This window comes from Dichomitus squalens (assembly GCF_000275845.1).
Source record: "Dichomitus squalens LYAD-421 SS1 unplaced genomic scaffold DICSQscaffold_11, whole genome shotgun sequence".
Classification (NCBI taxonomy): domain Eukaryota; kingdom Fungi; phylum Basidiomycota; class Agaricomycetes; order Polyporales; family Polyporaceae; genus Dichomitus; species Dichomitus squalens.
Genome location: NW_006766893.1, coordinates 22,674 through 41,655, shown reverse-complemented (window position 1 = coordinate 41,655; position 18,982 = coordinate 22,674). Strand labels below are relative to the sequence as shown.

The following is an 18,982-nucleotide window of genomic DNA, read 5'->3' as shown; positions in this document are numbered from 1 at the left end:
GTAGCCGAGCGTTCAGAAACCGTGCCCGGTTCATCTCTATCGCGGACGCAGAGTCAGCAGTCTGTTGCTGGAGGCGTCCAGAACGCGATCAACGCAGAGAAGAGCTCCCGTCCCATGGGAAGCGTGCTTGTCGCAGCTACTCCGAGCAAACCGCGCGAAACTTTGTCGAGATTACAGTCCCACAAATCACAGACTCAATCCCAGTTTCAGTCACGACTCCCCTCACTTTTCGCGGAGGCGCCGATACCGCCGGCGCATTCGCAGCCATCCCAGGTCGCAATTAGCCGTGCCCACTTCAGCGATGATAGCGAGGAGGATGAAGAGCGAGATGCCGTTGTTACTCCCACGAAGGCCCGTCGGCATCCAATAAGGGCACAAATTCTAGAAGAGGTCGAGAACGAAGGGGACGACTGGAACCTGAGCAGCAGTCCTGGGACCCTCCACCTTGGCCCGTCCAACTCCCAGCCGTGGAGCCAACCGGAAGATGATGGGCCGCTCGAGAGCAGCAGTCCAGGTGACCTCGGAGGATTTGGAGATGTCATTACACCTCCGCGACAGGCTATCGCTAGGGGTACCGTCATGGTGGAGGATACCCCGACCAAAGGTTGAGATCGCAGGCCTAATGTGGACGGTAGATAGACCACAGGGACTTTTATGCGATATCGCCTTCGTCAGGAGTGTAGGAACACCTTCGCTATCGCGTAGTTGCAATCTACTCCCGGTTTGAATGCGGCGGACATACATCGAGCTTCCAGAAGGACCGATTCCCTGTCAGGTCACGAGCTGCTGAGCGAGACCGCAGGTCAACTGACACTTCGGCGGCTTTAAGCATGCTCAGCACTTCGCTCTTCCCTCGGTGAAGCGAGCGTCCCCTTCCGCAAGAATCGATCAAAGGATCTCCCCAGGCCAAACGCGATGGTGCGTACATCTTCGGTGACATCTGTGTCATGAGCGATAGGGGTTTGAGGACGTCGCTGACCTTCGGCTGCTGTTGTCGTAGGCGGACAAGAACTTACCCACAGTGCAGAGTATACCTCCGGAGACCCTTGACTTCGCACATCGCATGTTTGACGCGGCCCGCGACAATAATGCAGAGCTACTGTTGCAGGCTGTGGACGCGGGGCTCCCTCCAAATCTAACCAATGATAAGGGTGTGTCTGATCCTAACCACCTCTACGTAATATGGTCACCTAACCGTTAATGGCCTAGGAAACACCCTCCTCATGCTTGCGGCCTACAATGGTCATGCCAATCTTGTCAAAGAACTCATCAAAAAAGGAGCGGATGCAAATCGTGTCAATGACCAAGGGCAATCGCCTCTTGCTGGTGCCGTCTTTAAGGGGTACGACGACGTCGTTCGTATCCTATACGAGAGTGGCGCAGACCCACGAAGCGGCACCCCGACGGCGATACAGACGGCGCGTCTGTTCAAGAAGGATATTCTGCTGAATGTGATGGGTGCGACGAAAGAGGATCTCGAAGAACCAGTACCCGCTATTCCTGGCCCGCCCCATTGATCGAGGGTCAGGCGAAACGATTCATCGGACGGTATAAGCAGCCATTTATTACGAAACTATTACGAGACGAAACTATTACGAGAATATACAGCATATGATTTGCGATGGGCTGTAACATGATGATGGGCAGCGGCAGAGACCAAGTTATGCACAGGCTAGCGGCCTACTCCGAGCTCCCTCCCAATTTCCTTCAAGCAGTCTTTTACCAACGTTCTTGCATCTACCTCCACGGCGGTGCTAGTCGTCGGATGTTCGTCCATCGACTTCGGCTGGGCGGCGTCTGACATAGAGCGAGTCACCATGGTGATCCATGCCGTCGGGGTTTTGCGAGGGATAGCCACGATCTCGCACAGGATAGGGTAGAAGTGAAACAAATGCGCTTTCGTGGAGCGCTTGATGGCATCAGCAATGAGCGTGGAGGGGGGAACTGACGAGTCTACGCCTAACGCTAGTGATCAGTGCCATGTGCGAAGAACGCGCCGTGACAATGGCGAACCTGGTTGCTTAATACAGTATTGCGACGGTGCATCGGACAAGGCAGCCCACAGCGTGCCGGGCCAAAGTTGCAGGGCCAGTAATTTCCTCAAGACATATAGGAGCTCTTCTTCTCGAATTCTGGGCATTGAAATGAGTACGAGAACACTTAGACAGCGATGTTTGTGCGAACCTTGGGAAAGGCAAGTTGCCTCGCAGTGACTCATCTGCGACATACTCAACGAGAGTCATTCGGCACCGTTCAAGCAGAGACGGTAAGCTCAGGGCCGCTACTCTCTTCCTCGACGGTATCTGGTCTGAGACCGGTTGCCGTCAACGATCAAGATTGACACAGGTGACCGCTAAGCACTTACCTTGCGAAGTATCTGAGCATATCAGGAATAACAAGTCAAAGCACCAATATGAAAAGCGCTCCCGTGGTAAGAAGGGTCCTGTAGATGTGGAACCAATGCCAATGTACCCGTCGCCAAACTTGTTTCCCTTGGAAAAGTCCTGGGATGGTTGGTTCATACTCGACTTATCCGCTACGCGGGGTACGGGAACATCTGGCAGGGAAGACGGAGAGGGCGGCAATTCGTCGTCAGCAGACCGTAGACGGCTTCCTTGTTGTAGGACACGGGCCAGTTGTGAGACGATGTAATCCGGGACGGAACTTTCGCCGAGATATGGGACCACATCGATCTCGAGGGAGGCGACCAGTGCTAGATCGAAATTTTCCTCGGCTTCTTGAAGCTCGAGAGGGAGGAGCTCGATAGCGGAGCTATGATTTGCATATCAACATAGCCGTAGCATGACCGCCAACATTGTACTCACCAGTCTGCAAGAATGCCACCCCGGAAAGTATCGACGACCTGTCGCCAGATGCCTTCTATTCGGTCAGCCGGGATAGCTGATGTGATATCTCACTTAATGGTGCGTATGCTGCAGTGGCCGTCTTATACTCACCGTCATGTAATAACCTGATCTGAGCACCACACTCCTTGACGACACGTAAGAAACTTGTGGTCGCAGTCTTCCACAGCGGCTGATCCTTGCCGAACTTCGACGGGGCAGGACATTCATACTTCAGCTTAATAGGGATCGAGTATGCCTGGAAGAGACGCTTCGTTGAGCGACGTCTCGAGGGAGAAGGGGCGATCAGCGACCTACGGCGAATAAGGCCTCGACGGTACCATCGGCGTAGATGGCGGCGTCACCCTTGAACCTAAGGAAGAGGTCGACAAGAAGGGGCATCGTCTTCTTTGATAATGCAATGTAGGTCACGCGGTTCACGGCAGTCCGAGGAAGCTTGGTTACGGATCCAGATACGTTGTGGGGCGCGGTCTGGGCATCGAACGCTGCAACGAAGGGAAGGGTGGCGTATTCCGAGAGGTCACGAAGGACGAGAGAGATAACGCCATGCGCAGTCAGCTCTATGCTGTCTACCGCTTCCATTACGACAGCCTTTTGCCGGAAGTTATTCAGTAACAATACTTGTCTTTTATTTGGAAAGACCTACCTGGACAGGGCTTAAAGCGTCGATGTCTGGCCTGAAGTCATGAGAATTTGGATACGTCAAGACGCCTGAGGATAAAGGTGAGTCTCAATAAAATGAGTTATTGACCGAACGAACCTTTCAAGATGGTCATGAAACGTGACAAACGCTCGAGAGGCCATTCGCAATCTTCAAGACCTCTGCCCATGCTTCGCGTGCATCTTATGACGTCCACATACGCCATCAGACTCTCCTGCGTCAACGGCTTGGTCATTGACATCGCCGACGATTCTGACTTCGCTGCAGGGGACGATGCATTCCAGTCAGCAACAACGTTCCCCATCACGTCACATGCACGCCATGCAACATCGAGAGCTTCCATGGCGCGCGTTTTGAGGTCCTCGACTGTCGAAAGGGCCTTGATCGCCTTCTCCATGCAACGCAAAGCTGGAGCGGTGATCGAGCGATTGTCGTTCATCCACGAGTCCTGTATGTGCTCGACGAAGACGCTCCACGCTTTGGTGAACGACTCCAGTCGCATGATCTTGCTAGGCAGAAAGTCTTGAAATATAGACCCGATGGACTGCAGCGCAAGTATCTTGGACTCATCCCATTGTAGATCGGGCGCTGGGGTGGCAGGTGCGGCTGATTCTTCTGCGGGGACGGCGTCTTCAGATGAACTCCGCCGTATGGAAGCCGTGATAGAATCTAGGAGAGGGAACGTGACCTTCCAGATGCACTCGTTCCAGGTCTCGAGACTCAAGGTTGCGCCATAGAGCTGCAAGGTCCGGAAGAGCGTCTGAATGGCCCCAACGCGGACCTCCGGTCGTGCGTCCGTACAGAGCCCGAGCACCTCCAGAAGGAGGAACATCCAGAGTGCATTGTACTCGGGCTCCTTGTCTTCATCCCTGCGTTTGGCCTGAATGGAATCGGATACGCCCCACAGTAGACTCTCTGCTGCCGTCAATGCGATATTGGTGTCCGCTTGTCGGCCGAACTGGCCCAACGTGCTGATACACAGACGGAGGTGCTCGGGAGATAGCGACGACAGAGAATCACAAACGAGTGTGAGTGACTGGAACGCGATCTTGACAAGAGAGGTGTAGTTCTTCTCGTTGAGATACGCAAGGGGAGGGGGTCGATTCTTGCCTAACGCTTGGATAGACGGCGAAGACGCAGGAGTCGCAGACGGAGGAGCGGGGACAGGCCTGCACACACTGCTCAACATCTCAAAGATCGTCTCCCATCCAACGACTAGGGTGTGCCCAGATGATTGCAAGATTTGGTGCAGGGTCTCAAGGCCCATACGTCGCAACTCGATCGACGTCGTGTTGATCGCAGCCCCGGTTGGCTCTGGCACCACCTGTAGCGCGAGGACGTCTAAGACCCGTCGCTGTACTACAGGCTGAAGCTCTCCAGACGTCGTGACATTGCGTGGCACGACAACGAGAATATCGTCTAGGACCCGCGCTGCCTGGACTCGAATGGTGGAGGGCGCATGCTGATGGCGCACGACGGACAGCAGGTGGCCAGTTATGGGGTCCCAGGCAATGTCAGGAGATCTGTAAATAAGGCGATGGATGTTCAGCATAGCCACGCCACCGAGCTTGCTGATTCCGAAGTCTCCGCTGCGCTACATAGGTCGTGTCAACGACATCGGCATTGTTCGTGGAGTGATGCAGCGACCTACCAGCGTGCGAGGTAAGTGGATCCCACTCACTCGCCTCCTATGCGCGGGTTCCGCGGTGGGAGACAAGGTCGAGCTGGAACCTACAGACAGCTCCTCCGTCGACTCGTATGCCACGTCTAGCGTGTCCGACTGCATGCCGATCATGGCCGCGCTCAGCTTGCACAGAGCCTTGACGAAGTCGCAGAACGCCCCATCCTCTAGATTTTTCGACGCATCAAACAGCCGCTGTATACCATGTTGAAGGCTGTCTGGGTCGAGGTCCGCCAGGAGCGGATGACGTGGTTGCTGAGCGGCGGTGCCCACGGGAGGGAGCGGCGAAGAGGGGGTGCTTGCCGAAACAGAGCGAGACGGCGGAAGAGCTCCAGCCCCGGGACCAACGGTGTTGCGCTTGCTGCTCGCGTTCCGCGCGCCCCTCACGGAGAGGACGTAGTCCGCGTTTTGCAATGCCTCCAGGATATCAAACCAGCTTTCGCCCAGGCTCCCTGCCAGGAACAGCGCGCTCGCCACCAAGACCTTCAGACATGCCATGTTACGCTCTGACAACCCCGGCGGTTGCGTGTTCGCTCCCGGAAGGCCGAAGGTCTCCGTGATGGCGCTGGCGGCGGTACGGGGCGTACTTGGCTCTCCGGGCATGTACGAGTCGATGCTCGACACGACGCGAGTGGGAATGGCGAGCCGGGCGAGACTCGTGAAGAACGCGTCGCGCGGAGTGGCCAGCCCCAGCATGCCCGAGACGGTCGTCAACGCTTGATAGCTGGCGAGTACGTCGACGAACAGCTCGTCCGAGAGGTTGGTAGAGATCAGGAACGAGAGCGCCGCCAGAAGCGCAGGCCACCCGCTCTCCACCATATCGTGCACAGTGCGCAGCTGGTGTGTAGCCGCTTCCTCCTGCGGTAGCGTCGAGAGATTTAGCGCTGGAGGCGCACGGACGACAGGCTCTCCAGCTGTGCGGGGCTTCTGCACCATGATAGCATTGTAGAGGGGCGCCGTGAAGGAAGCGAAGCCTTCGCAGAGCGAGACAAGACACTGCACGCCCAGGAGGTACAGGTAAGACTCCGGGATTGGCGGAGAGTCTGCCTTGTCGAGCTGATCGATGCTGCTCAACATGAGTCAGTTACAGGCACGAGTGCACGCGCCTTGACACGCACCACTGCAGCTTCATCGCAGAGCCCTGGACGCTCAACCGCGCTTCGGTCGTCATCATGTTCGCGACCCCTGTGACGGTGGCACTTGCAGCACTGGCGACCATCCCAGCCACGCCCCCGACGTCGTACGCACCGTCGGCGCCCGATCCCGGATGCGTGGACACGCCGACACCAAACATCTGCTGGCCCACACCGAGCAGCGCCGGACGCTCCGTGACCAGTCTCTTCAGCGCCGTGATGAGCGACGTGAAGACCTTGGAGCCGCCCTCCTCTGCATCGTAGCGGTCCCAGACGTTGCGCATGAGTTCCGCATCACTGCATAGTCTGCACGGGATGGAGGTGAGAAGGAGAACCATTGTGTGCACGTTCGACTCACCCGCGCATGATCTCCATAGCGAGAACGCGCATCCACAGTGGCCGGAGCGTATGACCTTGAGCGGCCTCAGAGGGGTCAGCATCGCTCGTGTCTGCCCCGATAATCTTGATCAGAAGCATCAGGAACACCTCCGATTCTGTCCTCAGTTCCGACGAGAATTGCTTCAGCAACAGGAACACCACCCGGATCGAGCGTAGCGTCAAGGGGAAGTTCGGCCGATCCGATAGCGACTTGTGTACGAGGGGGCATAGGTGATGTTGCAGCAACAATAGTAGTTCTGTGTGCTGTACGATAGACGTTTACGACCATTCGTTTGACGCGATGTATCGTACGGCGCACCTTGCGAAACAGGTCATGGTAATTCGTCAAGACGCTCTCGATCAGCTCGAGCGCAAAGGTCTTGCGTAGGGAGTCGAGCTTCAAGAACCGTGGTTGCTCAGAGTTGGCGAGGAGACAGAGATCCTCGAAGACGGCGTACGCATCGTGTGCGGCGGGACCCAGCTTTGTCGATGTGCCGTTCGGAAGAACGGCCTCGATCTTCGCGCCTTCTGTCAGCTCATCCCGACGATCTTCGTCGACGACCTTGTCCACCACGAACATCACCAGCTGCCGCAATGTAGCTGCCGCAGTGGAGGACACGACTGCAATACGAGACTCCTGCAACCTGAAACAAAGAAGGAGGGCCTCACGTCGCGAGCCGGATGAGCTTCATGCGAGGAACGACGGCGCGCGCACTCACATCGCCGAGCAGCTGTCCATGTACAGCTGGAAAGTTTGTGATGAGCGAGAGGAGCGTTTGCAGGATCCGAAGTTGAATGTCGACGCCCTGATTCATACAGTCCGCCATTGTGGTGATGATTAGGGGGACTGCGGAGTGTGGTACGGCCTTGAGCGCGATGAGGCGTTGGAGGGACCCCAGGGATATGGCGACGACCTTGGCGTTTTTGGTTGCGCAACCCATAAAGACGGGGCGCAGAAGGTCGTCAGATTGCGGGCCATCTGGCGGTCGTCGCAAGAACGAACGTGGGGTATTGAGAGTCTGCGCTGAGAGAAGGGTGAATCGTGGACGTACCGGAAGCTAGGGTGGCGGTAGCCTGTTCCGGAGAAGAGCGAAGGATTGACAACGACTTCTCTGCAGCCTATGCCAATGAGTGAGGCCCAGTTGATGGTAGGCGGGTAGAGGCACTGCGAACATCCCGATGTTCTCGACCAGATAAACATCGATGTGTGGTAAAGTGTTCGCGAATTCATCGACTTTCTTCTAGTCGAAAACATCGGAATGCCTGTCGTGCGGGAGCTGAACCGAGCCAGTGAATACCGGAGACTCACTTCGCGCACATCGGGATGCTTTCTCCGAGTCTCACTAGCGAGCGACTGGCACAGCCTTAGCGTCGGTCTACGCGCACAACGACATACGACGCACCTGGAGCTCCGTGACAAGGAAAGCGAGAGAGCTCATCTCCTACACTCCTGAGCGGTTGCGGAACAGTATGATCCAAGCCGCTGTCGGTAGACGTTTCACCAATATAAGCAGCGCGCAGTAGGGCGTCACACAGGCCGAGTTGCACGATGCCACCGTGAGTCGAGGAATGCTAGGGTGCGCAGGCGAGAACCCGCCTCAAGTCCAGGTCTAGGAATTCGAGCCAGACGCTATGACGAGATGCAGTGAGAGTCGGACCGTAACGACCCGGCACCTATTGGGCGTTTCTCAAGTCCTTCGTTGACGCAGCCTATACTCGTCCTTCGGTCGTGTTTCTGGACACCACCATCGCGACTTTGTGGCTTCTCAAGATCTCAATACTCATGGTTCAGGTGAGACGAGAAGACTACCGCAGCGTCTGTCTGACAAAACGTCGTCGTCGTCCATAGCGTAGTTCTCGCGATCGAGACCAATGACACCCGCCAGAATAGACCAAGGAGACAATTGTAACAGACGCGAATGCTGCATGACAGAATCCTCACAATTTCCCGCCTCGGTTCCTTCACTTCCTCCATGGCAGCAAGTCCCTGGGAAGGCCTCAGAATATGGCTTTCTCGATCCGTCTATTCGATCAATCGCATGCATACAGCAGAACGAGACAAACGAGACAGCACATGTTCTATGGACTCTACGGAACACTTCTCGGATACCAGCCGGTTACAAGTACAGCGATGACGACCACTTAAGGTGCGTCCTCGTCCACGGCTCAATCGCTGATGGCAACAAGTCGCTTGACCCAATCGAACAGGATCGTGGTCCCGTCCTCAGCGACCACGGCGCCCGCGTAGGTCTCGAAGATCATTTGCATCTCCTAGAATTTCAGTGTCAGCCGCGTGTTGTGATGGCGAGCCAATGCCAAAGGGACCTACCTGAGGATCGTTCAGGTCGACTCCCTGGGGCACTGCCCGCATTCGGGCCCTCCAACCATAGGCATTGACCCAATGCGCGATAAAGGCGGGGTACTCGTTGACAACGTGTTGCTGGTGCCAACAGGATGCACGTTAGTGGTTTCCCATGATACAGACGCGAATGAAACGGACTTCGAGCTGATGATGTCCCAGGACGGGGTACTTCGCTCTCACCGCGGCCATGTAGGCTGTCTCTAGCATACGCTTGCCGAGCGTTCGAAGCCTCTCGCTGTTTCCGTAAGGCCTCGCGTCTTGGCTGAATGCGGCGGGGGAAGAATGATGGACAAAAACTTCAAGCTGTCCGTTCGCGGACAATACAGGAGCAGGGGGGATAGCGGCAGCGGCCATTGATGTGTCGTGGATCCGAGGCCTAATCGTATAGAGGCTGTTGGAGTTGCACTGTAAGAGGGCAAGAGAGGAGAAGTGCGGTGTCTGGGTTGCTTGTGAGATGGCTGGAAGTGTCCAACGGGTGAGTCTCTTTATACACGTCCTCTCCTGCGTCCCAATACGCAGCAGCGAGCCCACACTGTAACTTTAACTGCAATCCTACTGTTGCAGACAAGTACGTCTGCACCTGCGGTGGTCCATCATGCCTGCGGGCGGCGCGGTTTGACATACGCTACCTGTATCTGCGGTGCTGCGGGAGGTCCGTCGCAGAGCAGGAGGAGAACGCACGCAATAACGAGACTGCGCTACTCCATTCACTAGCTGACCAAAGGTGTGGAAATGCTAGTGTCCAACCATACGGGGTCAACCTAGGACCTGGCGGGTTGCAACTTACCGCATCTCTGAATAGCCTCATCCTCCACCAGCTCGCGGTCGCGGTCCTGCTACTTGTCTGCTCATAACAGACGAGCCTCCTACACAGAAAGCAATCGATGCAATTGTGACTGACCTCGTATCGGCTGTCGAGACTATACGCCCTCAGTTGTCTGAAGCTTCAGCTTGTGCTTGCCCCGCTGAGCTGTCCGTACGCGCAGCGCCCCTGTTTCCGGAGGGTACGACATCTTTTCCGGGAATCCTCTTGAGCAGGTCTGACGGTGCAGCTGTCAGAAGACTGCGGGTCTGCGAAATGATAGGCTAACGTCTCGCGAATCCGATTCCGAGTCTCCCAAGTTGCTAATTGTATTGTGGGTGACGTCAACTGCCTATTATGCCCTGTCTGCGATATTCTGCGACGGCATGATCTTGACTTATTTAGAGTACTGTGCTATTCTCTTGGATGACCCTCATCATAAGGCATCATGTCATACTGTGTGATACCCCGTGCCTTCGTGTGCCATCGCACTCTCAGCATCAATCTAGATGGGTTCAGGGCACGTGAACATTGCCCAGTGCTAGATTTCCTCTGTCCGAATCCACTGTATTAGTGCTATCGGCGAGGGTACATGCTCGACCGTGTATTCCCGTGCTGTCGTTTATACAGACAGCATTTGTTAGCAAGCTATGGACGCCAAACTGCGGCCATACCAAACGCTTGTTTCTGATAGTAGACGATCTTGGATTTCCAAAATGAACGAGGAAGACAAGAGGGAAGGCAGCGCAGTCCATCGCGTGTATGAATGGACTGGAGATAAGGTAGCCATGAAGCTTGCGAACACTACGGCTGCCTTTTCGGGACGGACACGTTTCGCTAGAGGCTGGCTGGCTGGGTGTGCTGCGGGCAGACTGATCGGCTAAGATTGGGGGCACTCCACGAGCGGCCATCGGTCAATGCAGCTCCATTAATGGCGGCTAACCCCCCGCCCGCAAGGGCTGACAGCCCTGTCCCAGCCAGCACATCCTCCATCTACTCTTCTATCTCTGCTCTTGGTCCAAGCCAGTCCCCACCGCATCCGCTCCTTGTCTTCTGTCCGACCCCAAGTACCTCAGACATCTCCTAATTCCTGCGCTCGTCGACGTCGTCTCGCGCCCCGGCTGTCATGGTGCTCAAGGTCACCACTACGACGCGATACGCCCTGCTCGTGTTCCTCGCGATAGTGAGTTCTCTTCCGGTCCAATGCCAAAGGAGCGGGCCCGCTTGTAGGCCGGCCATCGAACATAAGCTCATCTGCACCCGCCACAGATCGGGCTGCACTCCATCCTCCGAATCTCACACGAAGACTATGGCCGCGCGACTTCTCTCGAGAACATCGCTGCCCAGCTGTCCTGGGGCTCCACCGACCTGGACTCCGTTCCCGATGAGTACTACATGCCCGTTGAGACGACGCCCCCCGACACGCTCCTCTCCCGGCGGGCGAACGCGACGCTCCTCATGCTCGCGCGCAACAGCGACGTGAACGACGCGGTGAAGAGCGTGCGTAGGTTGGAGGACCGGTTCAACAGGAAGTTTGGCTACCCGTGGCTCTTCTTGAATGAGGAGCCGTTCTCAGATGAGTTCAAGACGTGAGTCCTTCCGCTTCACCGCGTCTTCCGTCAGAAATCCCTTGCAAGAACACTGTCCTCCTCTTTGCTATCGCGCGCGCGAACCCACTGGCTATGCACGCTACCCCATCTGCCATACAAGCTTCGCGCGATTTGAAAAACGTACAGCCGCCCAGCTCCGTCTAGAGCCTCCAGGCTTGACAGCAGGCGGCGCGCACTGATCTCTCCTGGTTTACGTGAGTTTATCGGGCGACATAACGACAGGGTATTGCTCTTCGATACTACCCTAGGGCCTGGGACGGGCCATCTGCTCTATGGTGGCGCGATCCGATGCGAATTGCCGTCCGACTGCCGTTGCTATACATGTCCGCGAGGAGTTGATGCGACAGCTCGGTTGGCGTTCCGCGCACCGCGATGGCCATCGAAACGGGTGTCCTCAGCCGGCGATAGTGGGATGCACCCACGGTGTTCCGTTACGAATCTCCGCAGTCCCTCGGGCGACACTGTGCTGACCGCCCCTTGTCCTGCAGGCGCATCAGGAACGTGATCCACGGCGAGGTCACCTTCGCCGAGATCCCGCACGACCACTGGTACCAGCCCGACTGGATCGACGAGGACCGCGCGCGCGCCGGGCGCGAGAAGATGGTCGCGGACAACATCATCTACGGCGGGAGCGTGTCGTACCGCAACATGTGCCGCTTCAACTCCGGTGTACGTCGGCGCTCCTCGTCCAGAATGTGGGAATCGCGCTGATACATTGTCGGGCTGCGCAGTTCTTCTTCCGGCACCCGCTCCTGCAGAACTACAAGTGGTACTGGCGGGTGGAGCCCGACGTGCACTTCCACTGCGACATCAGCTTCGACCCGTTCCTGTACATGGAGGACCACAACAAGACCTACGGTACGTCGCCTCGCACACGCCCGCGGGGCACGCGCAGCTGAGCCGCCGCAGCGTTCACGATCACGATGTACGAGTTCGGCGCGACGATCCCGACGCTCTGGGACGCGACCAAGGAGTTCGTCGACGCGCACCCGCAGTACGTCGCGCGGGACAACGCGATGGGGTACATGTCCGACGACGGCGGCAACAGCTACAACAACTGCCACTGTGCGTCTCCGTTTCGTCGCCGCCTCGTGAGATGGGCCCGGCGCCTCGCGTGCTGACCAGCGTGTTTGTGTTTCGCCCAGTCTGGAGCAACTTCGAGATCGCGAGCATGGACTTCTGGCGGAGCGAGGCGTACACGAAGTACTTCGAGCACCTCGACGCCAAAGGTGGCTTCTACTACGAGGTACGTGCCCCTCCCCCCCCTCCCCTTCCTCCCCTTCTGTCTCCCGCGTTTCCACGTTTCAAGGCAAACGCTGATCGCGACTCTGCGTCTGCAGCGCTGGGGCGACGCGCCCGTGCACAGCATCGCCGTCGCGCTCTTCCAGGACAAGAGCCAGATCCAGTTCTTCGACGAGATCGGCTACGAGCACAACCCGTACACGCACTGCCCGCGGAACCCAGACGCGTGGGCGCGCGGCAAGTGCGACTGCGAGCCCAAGCGCAGCTTCGGTGCGTCCCTTTCTCCCTTCTCTTCTCTTTAGGCCGTCGTGCCGTCGTGTCGTCGTCGCGTTCCGCTGACGAGTGCTTGACCGTCGCGCAGACTACGACGGGTACTCGTGCATGCGGCAGTGGGACCGGATCTGGCAGTAGTCGCGACCGGGACCACCAACCTATCTCGATTCTCGATCCCGCATTTCTCTCCTGCACCGCCCAGCTCGACGCGATCCCGGCACACGCTTCAAGCTTCAGATCGACTCTGAGAACCAAACCAACAACGGCCACGAGTATCATATGTAGCGCTTACCATGTCACGTGTATATCTAGGCGTGCCCGTAGACCCCTGTGTCTGGCTTACGATCTTGCTTCCGTCCACGACTTTGACCCTACGAGGCCGTAGCATACTACTAGACGTTCGCTCATGCATAATTTATTGCCTGTGCTTCGAGTTCCTCACTTGGTGCTCGCGTGGGGAAGGATCGATCGTGAGATGTAATGATGCCATGTACTTACGATCAAGTCCTACGAGCGATTGCTGATCCTTTTGATGGCAGACTTGAGCTTGAGAGACCGCAACCGCGGTACTTACAGTACCGGCATCAGCGCGACCAGGTCTGCTGACCTAGTCCACTTCAAGTGCGGTGGGCGCACGCAGGGGCACGCCTTGGCTCGCCTAGGGCGCGGTGGCAGATCAGCCGTTCGTCGTGTTCGAAAATCTGAAGCCTGGGTCACGCTCACGAGCTCGAAACCCACCAGCGGCCGACGTCTCCTGAGAGAATGACTCAGCCTGTAGACGAGCTCGAGGCCTTGCAGCTGCTGCGGGCGCTTCAGCTACGCCGGTGATCGAGTGCATATCCAGGACGAGTCACGGTATCGACTACATCAAGAACGTTTATATAAAACTATAACATAGCGTGGTTTGCGCCCGACCCCCCGCTAGGACACCAGCATGGCCTACGTGAACAACTACACGCCGCCCCCGCCTGCGCCCGCCGTCCTGCCCGAGTCAGAGCTCTACGGCCCCGAGCCATACGACATCAACTTCGCGTACCCCATCCACGCCTCGACGCTCGAGTCCGCTTCGCTCAAGCTTGTCCCGTTCGTCCCCGCGGTGCACGGCGCGGCCTACTGGGCGGCGGTCTCGCCCGCGCTCGCGTCGACCTTCCGCTACTACCCCGCGCTGCTCCCCACGCTCGCCGACACGCTCGCCTTCGTCGAGCGCGCGGTGCGCCAGAACCCGCACGCGACGCTCTTCGCCGCGCTCGACAAGACGCGCGCGGACGCGGCGCACCCGGAGTGGGCGGGCGCGCTCGCGGGCATCGCCGGGCTGTTCAACACCGCGCCCGCGAACCTCGCGACGGAGCTCGGCTTCGTCGTCGTGTTCCCCGCGTTCCGGGGCACGCACGTCGCGAAGCACATGGTCGGGGTGCTGCTGCGCTACGTGCTGGAGCTGCCGGGGGCGCGCGTGCCGGGGCTGGGGTTCCGGCGGGTGGTGTGGAGCGCGCACCCGGAGAACGCGGCGTCGATTGGGCTCGCGGAGCGGATGGGTTTTCGGCGGGAGGGGCTGCTGCGGTGGGTGTGGGTGCTGGACGACGCGGTGAGGGAGACGGGGAAGGACGCGCGGGAGGACGCGTTTAAGGGGAAACGAGGGAGGGACTCGGTGGTGCTGTCTGTGTGCTGGGATGATTGGGAGGGTGGCGTGCGGGAGCGGGTGAGGGAGGTCCTCGACAAGTAGCGCGAGTGGTGTGAAGACACGGGTGCGTTTGCTGCCTGTGTATGTAGTGTGCTGCGGGGGCGGAAGACTGCATGCATGTTGCGAACTGGAAATAATGCGTTGATGCTGCTGGTCCGACTTGCGCAGCTGCCGATGTCTGCAGGCGGATGCTGGCGCGGGGAGGCTGCGGCGTAGTAGCGATGTTGCTGGCTGGTGCTGCAGCTCCTTGGTCCAGCGGGTCCCTGCGTCGACGTCATCGGTCGATCGACGAGAGTTTCATCGCGTGTGGGCATGCTCGCAATGGGTCCCCACGCGCCCATAACGTACCAGCATAGCTGCAACCGATCGCGAAGCGCATGCGAGCCCATATAGCGCGACTCCAAGCTGCGACTCCAAGCTGCGTCACTTCTCACCTCATCCCACTCGCACTTACCGTTCGACAACGCAAGCCATGGCCGACAAGCTGCACGAAGGGCAGGACGTCTCGTGAGTAGACTCACCTAGGATGCGTAATGCCCAAAGCACTGGAAGACTGATCGGCACGGCTTGTGGCGTAGGTGGAAGTGGGGAGGCGGAAATGGCCATGGAAAGGTCGACGAGATCGTAGAGCAGGGCAAGGCGCAGGTCACGAGCGGCAAGGTCAGTCAGTCCCGCTGCTGGAATTTACCAACGTCAACGAACGAAGCAATGTCGCAGGGGAATACCGTGAGCCGCAATGCCAGGCCGGGAGACCCCGCAGTCAAGATCACGAGGGATGGGGTACGTTCTGCGCCGCACATATTATTGACTAGAGCTCACTTGTTGCTCGCTCGCAGAACGACGTCGTGAAGCTCTCGCACGAGCTAAACGAGGTGAAGGACGCCGAGTAGACGGTTGATTCCAGCTACAATGTTTACGCACCGAGGTCGTCGATGAAAGGGGCAGTCGCCCCCGTTCATCGCTGTACCGTTCCAGTAACTGTGGACATGATCAAGAGAATGATACAAGACCTGCGGTTGAGCTTTTAGGAGCTGGACCCCATCAATGTTCGGAGTCTGGCTGCGACTGTCCATCCCGAGGAGGCATGCGAGCGTCCATATACGTACGCACGTCGCGTCGTCACGATCGCGTCTCGTCACAGCTGAACACGGTTCGGTTCAATTTGATCGTCCGGGCCGAGCCATCGATGACTTCCTTTCGAGTCAGGCAGGCCGGGCCGCCCGTGCTCACTATATATCCCATGTGAGGCATCATCCAATATGCATCAAACTGACCGCATTATGGTCTAAACTACAGCAAGTGCTCGCCCCGTTCTACAAGAGTCGTGTGAGGATAGCACGATATCTCACCGTCCCGCACTGGTCACGGCATGAGCCGCCATTGCATCGGTGGACAAGGCGGACTCGGTTGTTCCACATGAAACCTAGGCGTGAACCTTTCAATCCTTTGGCCCTACTAATACGAATTTTGTGAGCGCCGGTCTTCCGCCGAGGATCCGTCCTACGAAGCCTGAGATGAATGGGGAGAATGGATGTACTTTACACCTATTTGACCTTTCTGATGCGTGATTGACTGTACCTGAACCACGGTGTAATTCACTGTAATCTACCCCTGTGAATCTCGAGCGCGCCGAGGCCCAGTGCTATCTAGCCCGTCAATCTCGCCGGTGGACCTCTTTCACCGCGCCCCAGCTCCACTCGTCATACCGTCGACGTTCCTCGGAGAGCACCAGTGTCAGCAGCCAGGATCATCGACGAATCGGTGAGGCGTGCGGTCGACATCGACGTCCGGGACAAGTTTGCCATTGAACAGTGCAGGGAGCGGCGCCCGCTCCGTCTCCCCGACAGCCACCCCCGAGGGGTGCGAAGGGGATGAGTGACAGCGGCCTTGTCCGCACGGCGGAGGCGAACCGTTTGAGTGAACGAGTCCTTGATCCCCGAAACGTCAACATGCTCATCTCGAACGCGTCCATGGCGGGTTACACGGCGGAGCGTTCCGCCAGCGAACGAGTATATGTCGGGCGCACTGGCAGGGGCGAGGGAACGGTCGCCAAAGCAGTGTTGAACGCGTCTCTGCACGGATCCAAATCCCCAAGACATGGCACAGGCCGAGGCGGAAGGGGGACGGATGGGATATCTGATCTGGCATGTGGTCTCGTGTCCGGGAAGAGGGCGAAGTAAGCTGGAGTCGCGTTCGGGTCCATGTCATAGTCGTTGCCACGAGAACCACGTCTGACCCAATACAACCGTCCCCCTAATGCCGCCATCGCGGACTCGGATGGTGCTGAAGCGTGAGCGTGCTTGGCGAGCATTGCAGCCTACGAGGTCAATGACTTCGCAGCCAAGCCCAGCACGTCGGGCCGAGTCGTCCCAGGCGCGGTTTCCACAGTCTGCCAAACCTCCGGGTGATCCTTGATCCACTGAGACCTAAGACGCAGCATCTTGGGCGTCTCTAAGTGGTAAGGCGTCTCGGACGTGTCCGGCGGATTCTCGACCTCAGGTAGTTCCGCTGGGCGAAGATGGGAACATCAGTCGTGTACGATAGAATAACGGAATGACACTACACAGATGTAAACATACCTAGCTCCGGGCACCATGTAGTATACTTAGCTTGATACCGCTCGTCACCGGCTGCAATGTCGTCCACCGAGTTTGGGTCCGAGATGGAAGATGCTCTGGTAGGCGCTGGAGCGGGAGCGGCGGTCAGGACACAGATGGACCGCATATACTCCCGTTCGACTCACGGAAATCACAGTCATCTGCCATCTTCGACGATTTCTTCTTGGTACGCCGTAGCTCCTCTTCTAATTGCTTGACAGCCACATCATCTGGGACGCGTACGACAGACGGGCCGAAGACCCGGGGACGGAGCTTGATGATGTTATAGGCGAAGCGGGCGTAGAGGAACTCGTCAGATACACGCAAGGGTACAGTCGACACTTCTCTTCCATGCAGCAGCTCTACGTAGTCCCTCGATGTCCCGCGTACGAGGTACGTGACGTACTTGCGATCGCCCACTGGGTAAAAGACGAAGGATTGACTGTCAAGCAAACGGTGCACATCGCAGCGCAGCGTAACACCGTTTGAAACATCATTGACGGTAGCTCCCAGTGTACTCCTGTTGAATCGGCCCATTTCGTTCACTAGGAACCAGGCCAATTCATCCTTGGGCACTAGGTGGGCATTGTCACAGACTACGACCATACTTCATGATTTGTCTGTATAATATGACAGCGCGACGTACCACTGGTACTGCAATATCCAGTGACCACGCAAGATTCATCATCTGTCTTGACCCGCCAAGACATCTCCGACGACGGAACGCCCTCGTAAGCGATCCGCAGATTATCGTCCTCTTCGGCAGTTTTGGGTCGAATCCAATGACGGGGGATCACCTTCGGAAACTTGAATGCGGAGAAGTCCATGACAATCGGATACTTGGTGACGTGCTGAGGGGCGAGGTGATAGAAGTACCTGCCCGGTGCCAAGAACAAATCGTTAGTCGGGACAGGTCTTGTGCCTTCGGGATCAAACGCAAGATAATCTTCCTGACTGTTGGCAGCAAAGTCGGTGATAATGCGACAGGCATCCATGACGAGACTGCGAGCAATGCCGTAGACAGTGAGGCCGTCAGCAGGACTGGAAAGGCGGGGAAAGGCGGGGAGAGAGAGCAGCGAGATATCCATCCCAACGTCGTAAGCGGGATGTAGTATCTCAACTGGCCGGGATTGAACAGCGGCTGGCGGCTGCATTTTTGACGAGAGGACTATGGCAGACAAAGATTCAGGCTGGTACTCGACCATGGTCACTGAGGGAAAGGAGGTACGGTACTATTACAGCGCCTTGCATAAGTCCGTGAACGCGCTGATTTTGTTCTCTCCGGCGTCTACGCTAGGCGACCTGCCTAAGTAAGCCACATTACGGTCACGAAGACTTCTACTACGCCATAACGGCACGTCACAATTGAAGAGCTACTGACTCGATATACAAGAAGTTCATTATGTGTATAATGGATAAGAAATGTTTGTATCTCATTTTGTCCTACATATGAACGCGCATAAAGTGGTCTAATGCTCATGTTCTAATCTCCACACAATTCACCTGCTTACTTCATGTCTGGAGCAAAGGCGCAATCGCGAGGGACGCGTACTTAGTGGCAGCGCCTCCTGCATCTCCAGATCTCGCTAGACATTGTGTTGCCATGTCCCATGTCGAGCGTAAGAGAACGAGGCTAATGGTCTGCAAATCGCACTGCAAACATTTTGACCGTTGAGGGTAATCAATTGCGGTCCTTACTTT

At 57.3% G+C, this 18,982-nt stretch overlaps 6 protein-coding genes across 6 annotated transcripts; 3 read left to right on the top strand and 3 right to left on the bottom strand.

The window, feature by feature from the left end:
- The first annotated feature begins 900 nt into the window (after positions 1-900).
- DICSQDRAFT_85394 (ankyrin) lies at positions 901-1,575 on the top strand. The gene is made up of 3 exons (XM_007365089.1): positions 901-918; positions 1,001-1,151; positions 1,210-1,575. Exons 1-3 carry the CDS (start codon positions 916-918, stop codon positions 1,515-1,517), a joined length of 462 nt encoding a protein of 153 aa, XP_007365151.1. The 5' UTR covers positions 901-915; the 3' UTR covers positions 1,518-1,575.
- On the bottom strand, positions 1,555-8,290 carry DICSQDRAFT_136021 (uncharacterized protein). The gene is made up of 17 exons (XM_007365088.1): positions 8,121-8,290; positions 8,027-8,071; positions 7,770-7,958; positions 7,437-7,696; positions 7,037-7,381; positions 6,698-6,981; positions 6,325-6,645; positions 5,177-6,272; positions 3,625-5,119; positions 3,511-3,575; positions 3,162-3,455; positions 2,958-3,102; positions 2,826-2,901; positions 2,366-2,772; positions 2,185-2,308; positions 2,014-2,132; positions 1,555-1,959 (listed from the first exon to the last, which is right to left on the bottom strand). The coding sequence occupies exons 4-17, from the start codon at positions 7,656-7,658 to the stop codon at positions 1,673-1,675; spliced, it is 5,280 nt and encodes a 1,759-aa protein (XP_007365150.1). The 5' UTR covers positions 7,659-7,696; positions 7,770-7,958; positions 8,027-8,071; positions 8,121-8,290; the 3' UTR covers positions 1,555-1,672.
- Positions 8,291-8,883: 593 nt separating this feature from the next.
- On the bottom strand, positions 8,884-9,433 carry DICSQDRAFT_169475 (uncharacterized protein; the record flags this gene model as incomplete). The annotated part of the gene is made up of 3 exons (XM_007365087.1): positions 8,884-8,988; positions 9,047-9,157; positions 9,218-9,433. 3 exons carry the CDS (start codon positions 9,431-9,433, stop codon positions 8,884-8,886), a joined length of 432 nt encoding a protein of 143 aa, XP_007365149.1.
- A 1,472-nt stretch (positions 9,434-10,905) lies between these two features.
- On the top strand, positions 10,906-13,494 carry DICSQDRAFT_85385 (glycosyltransferase family 15 protein). Its single transcript, XM_007365086.1, has 8 exons — positions 10,906-11,064; positions 11,151-11,470; positions 11,980-12,160; positions 12,223-12,349; positions 12,401-12,556; positions 12,637-12,737; positions 12,832-13,003; positions 13,095-13,494. Exons 1-8 carry the CDS (start codon positions 11,008-11,010, stop codon positions 13,142-13,144), a joined length of 1,164 nt encoding a protein of 387 aa, XP_007365148.1. The 5' UTR covers positions 10,906-11,007; the 3' UTR covers positions 13,145-13,494.
- Positions 13,495-13,929: 435 nt separating this feature from the next.
- DICSQDRAFT_154796 (acyl-CoA N-acyltransferase) lies at positions 13,930-15,718 on the top strand. The gene is made up of 3 exons (XM_007365085.1): positions 13,930-15,344; positions 15,402-15,464; positions 15,521-15,718. Exon 1 carries the CDS (start codon positions 13,941-13,943, stop codon positions 14,724-14,726), a length of 786 nt encoding a protein of 261 aa, XP_007365147.1. The 5' UTR covers positions 13,930-13,940; the 3' UTR covers positions 14,727-15,344; positions 15,402-15,464; positions 15,521-15,718.
- Positions 15,719-17,001: 1,283 nt separating this feature from the next.
- Positions 17,002-18,486, bottom strand: DICSQDRAFT_180282 (uncharacterized protein; the record flags this gene model as incomplete). The annotated part of the gene is made up of 4 exons (XM_007365084.1): positions 17,002-17,192; positions 17,264-17,368; positions 17,428-17,877; positions 17,928-18,486. 4 exons carry the CDS (start codon positions 18,484-18,486, stop codon positions 17,002-17,004), a joined length of 1,305 nt encoding a protein of 434 aa, XP_007365146.1.
- Positions 18,487-18,982: the final 496 nt, after the last annotated feature.

Coding starts and splice junctions, on each gene's coding strand:
- DICSQDRAFT_85394 (XM_007365089.1), top strand. Junction 1,152..1,209: donor AAATCTAACCAATGATAAGG/GTGTGTCTGATC, acceptor TTAATGGCCTAG/GAAACACCCTCCTCATGCTT.
- DICSQDRAFT_136021 (XM_007365088.1), bottom strand. CDS start 7,658: ATGGGTTGCGCAACCAAAAACGCCAAGGTCGTCGCCATATCCCTGGGG. Junction 5,120..5,176: donor TCCACTTACCTCGCACGCTG/GTAGGTCGCTGC, acceptor CGACCTATGTAG/CGCAGCGGAGACTTCGGAAT. Junction 2,902..2,957: donor GATCAGGTTATTACATGACG/GTGAGTATAAGA, acceptor ATATCACATCAG/CTATCCCGGCTGACCGAATA.
- DICSQDRAFT_85385 (XM_007365086.1), top strand. CDS start 11,008: ATGGTGCTCAAGGTCACCACTACGACGCGATACGCCCTGCTCGTGTTC. Junction 11,471..11,979: donor TTCTCAGATGAGTTCAAGAC/GTGAGTCCTTCC, acceptor CTTGTCCTGCAG/GCGCATCAGGAACGTGATCC. Junction 12,161..12,222: donor TGTGCCGCTTCAACTCCGGT/GTACGTCGGCGC, acceptor CGGGCTGCGCAG/TTCTTCTTCCGGCACCCGCT.
- DICSQDRAFT_154796 (XM_007365085.1), top strand. CDS start 13,941: ATGGCCTACGTGAACAACTACACGCCGCCCCCGCCTGCGCCCGCCGTC.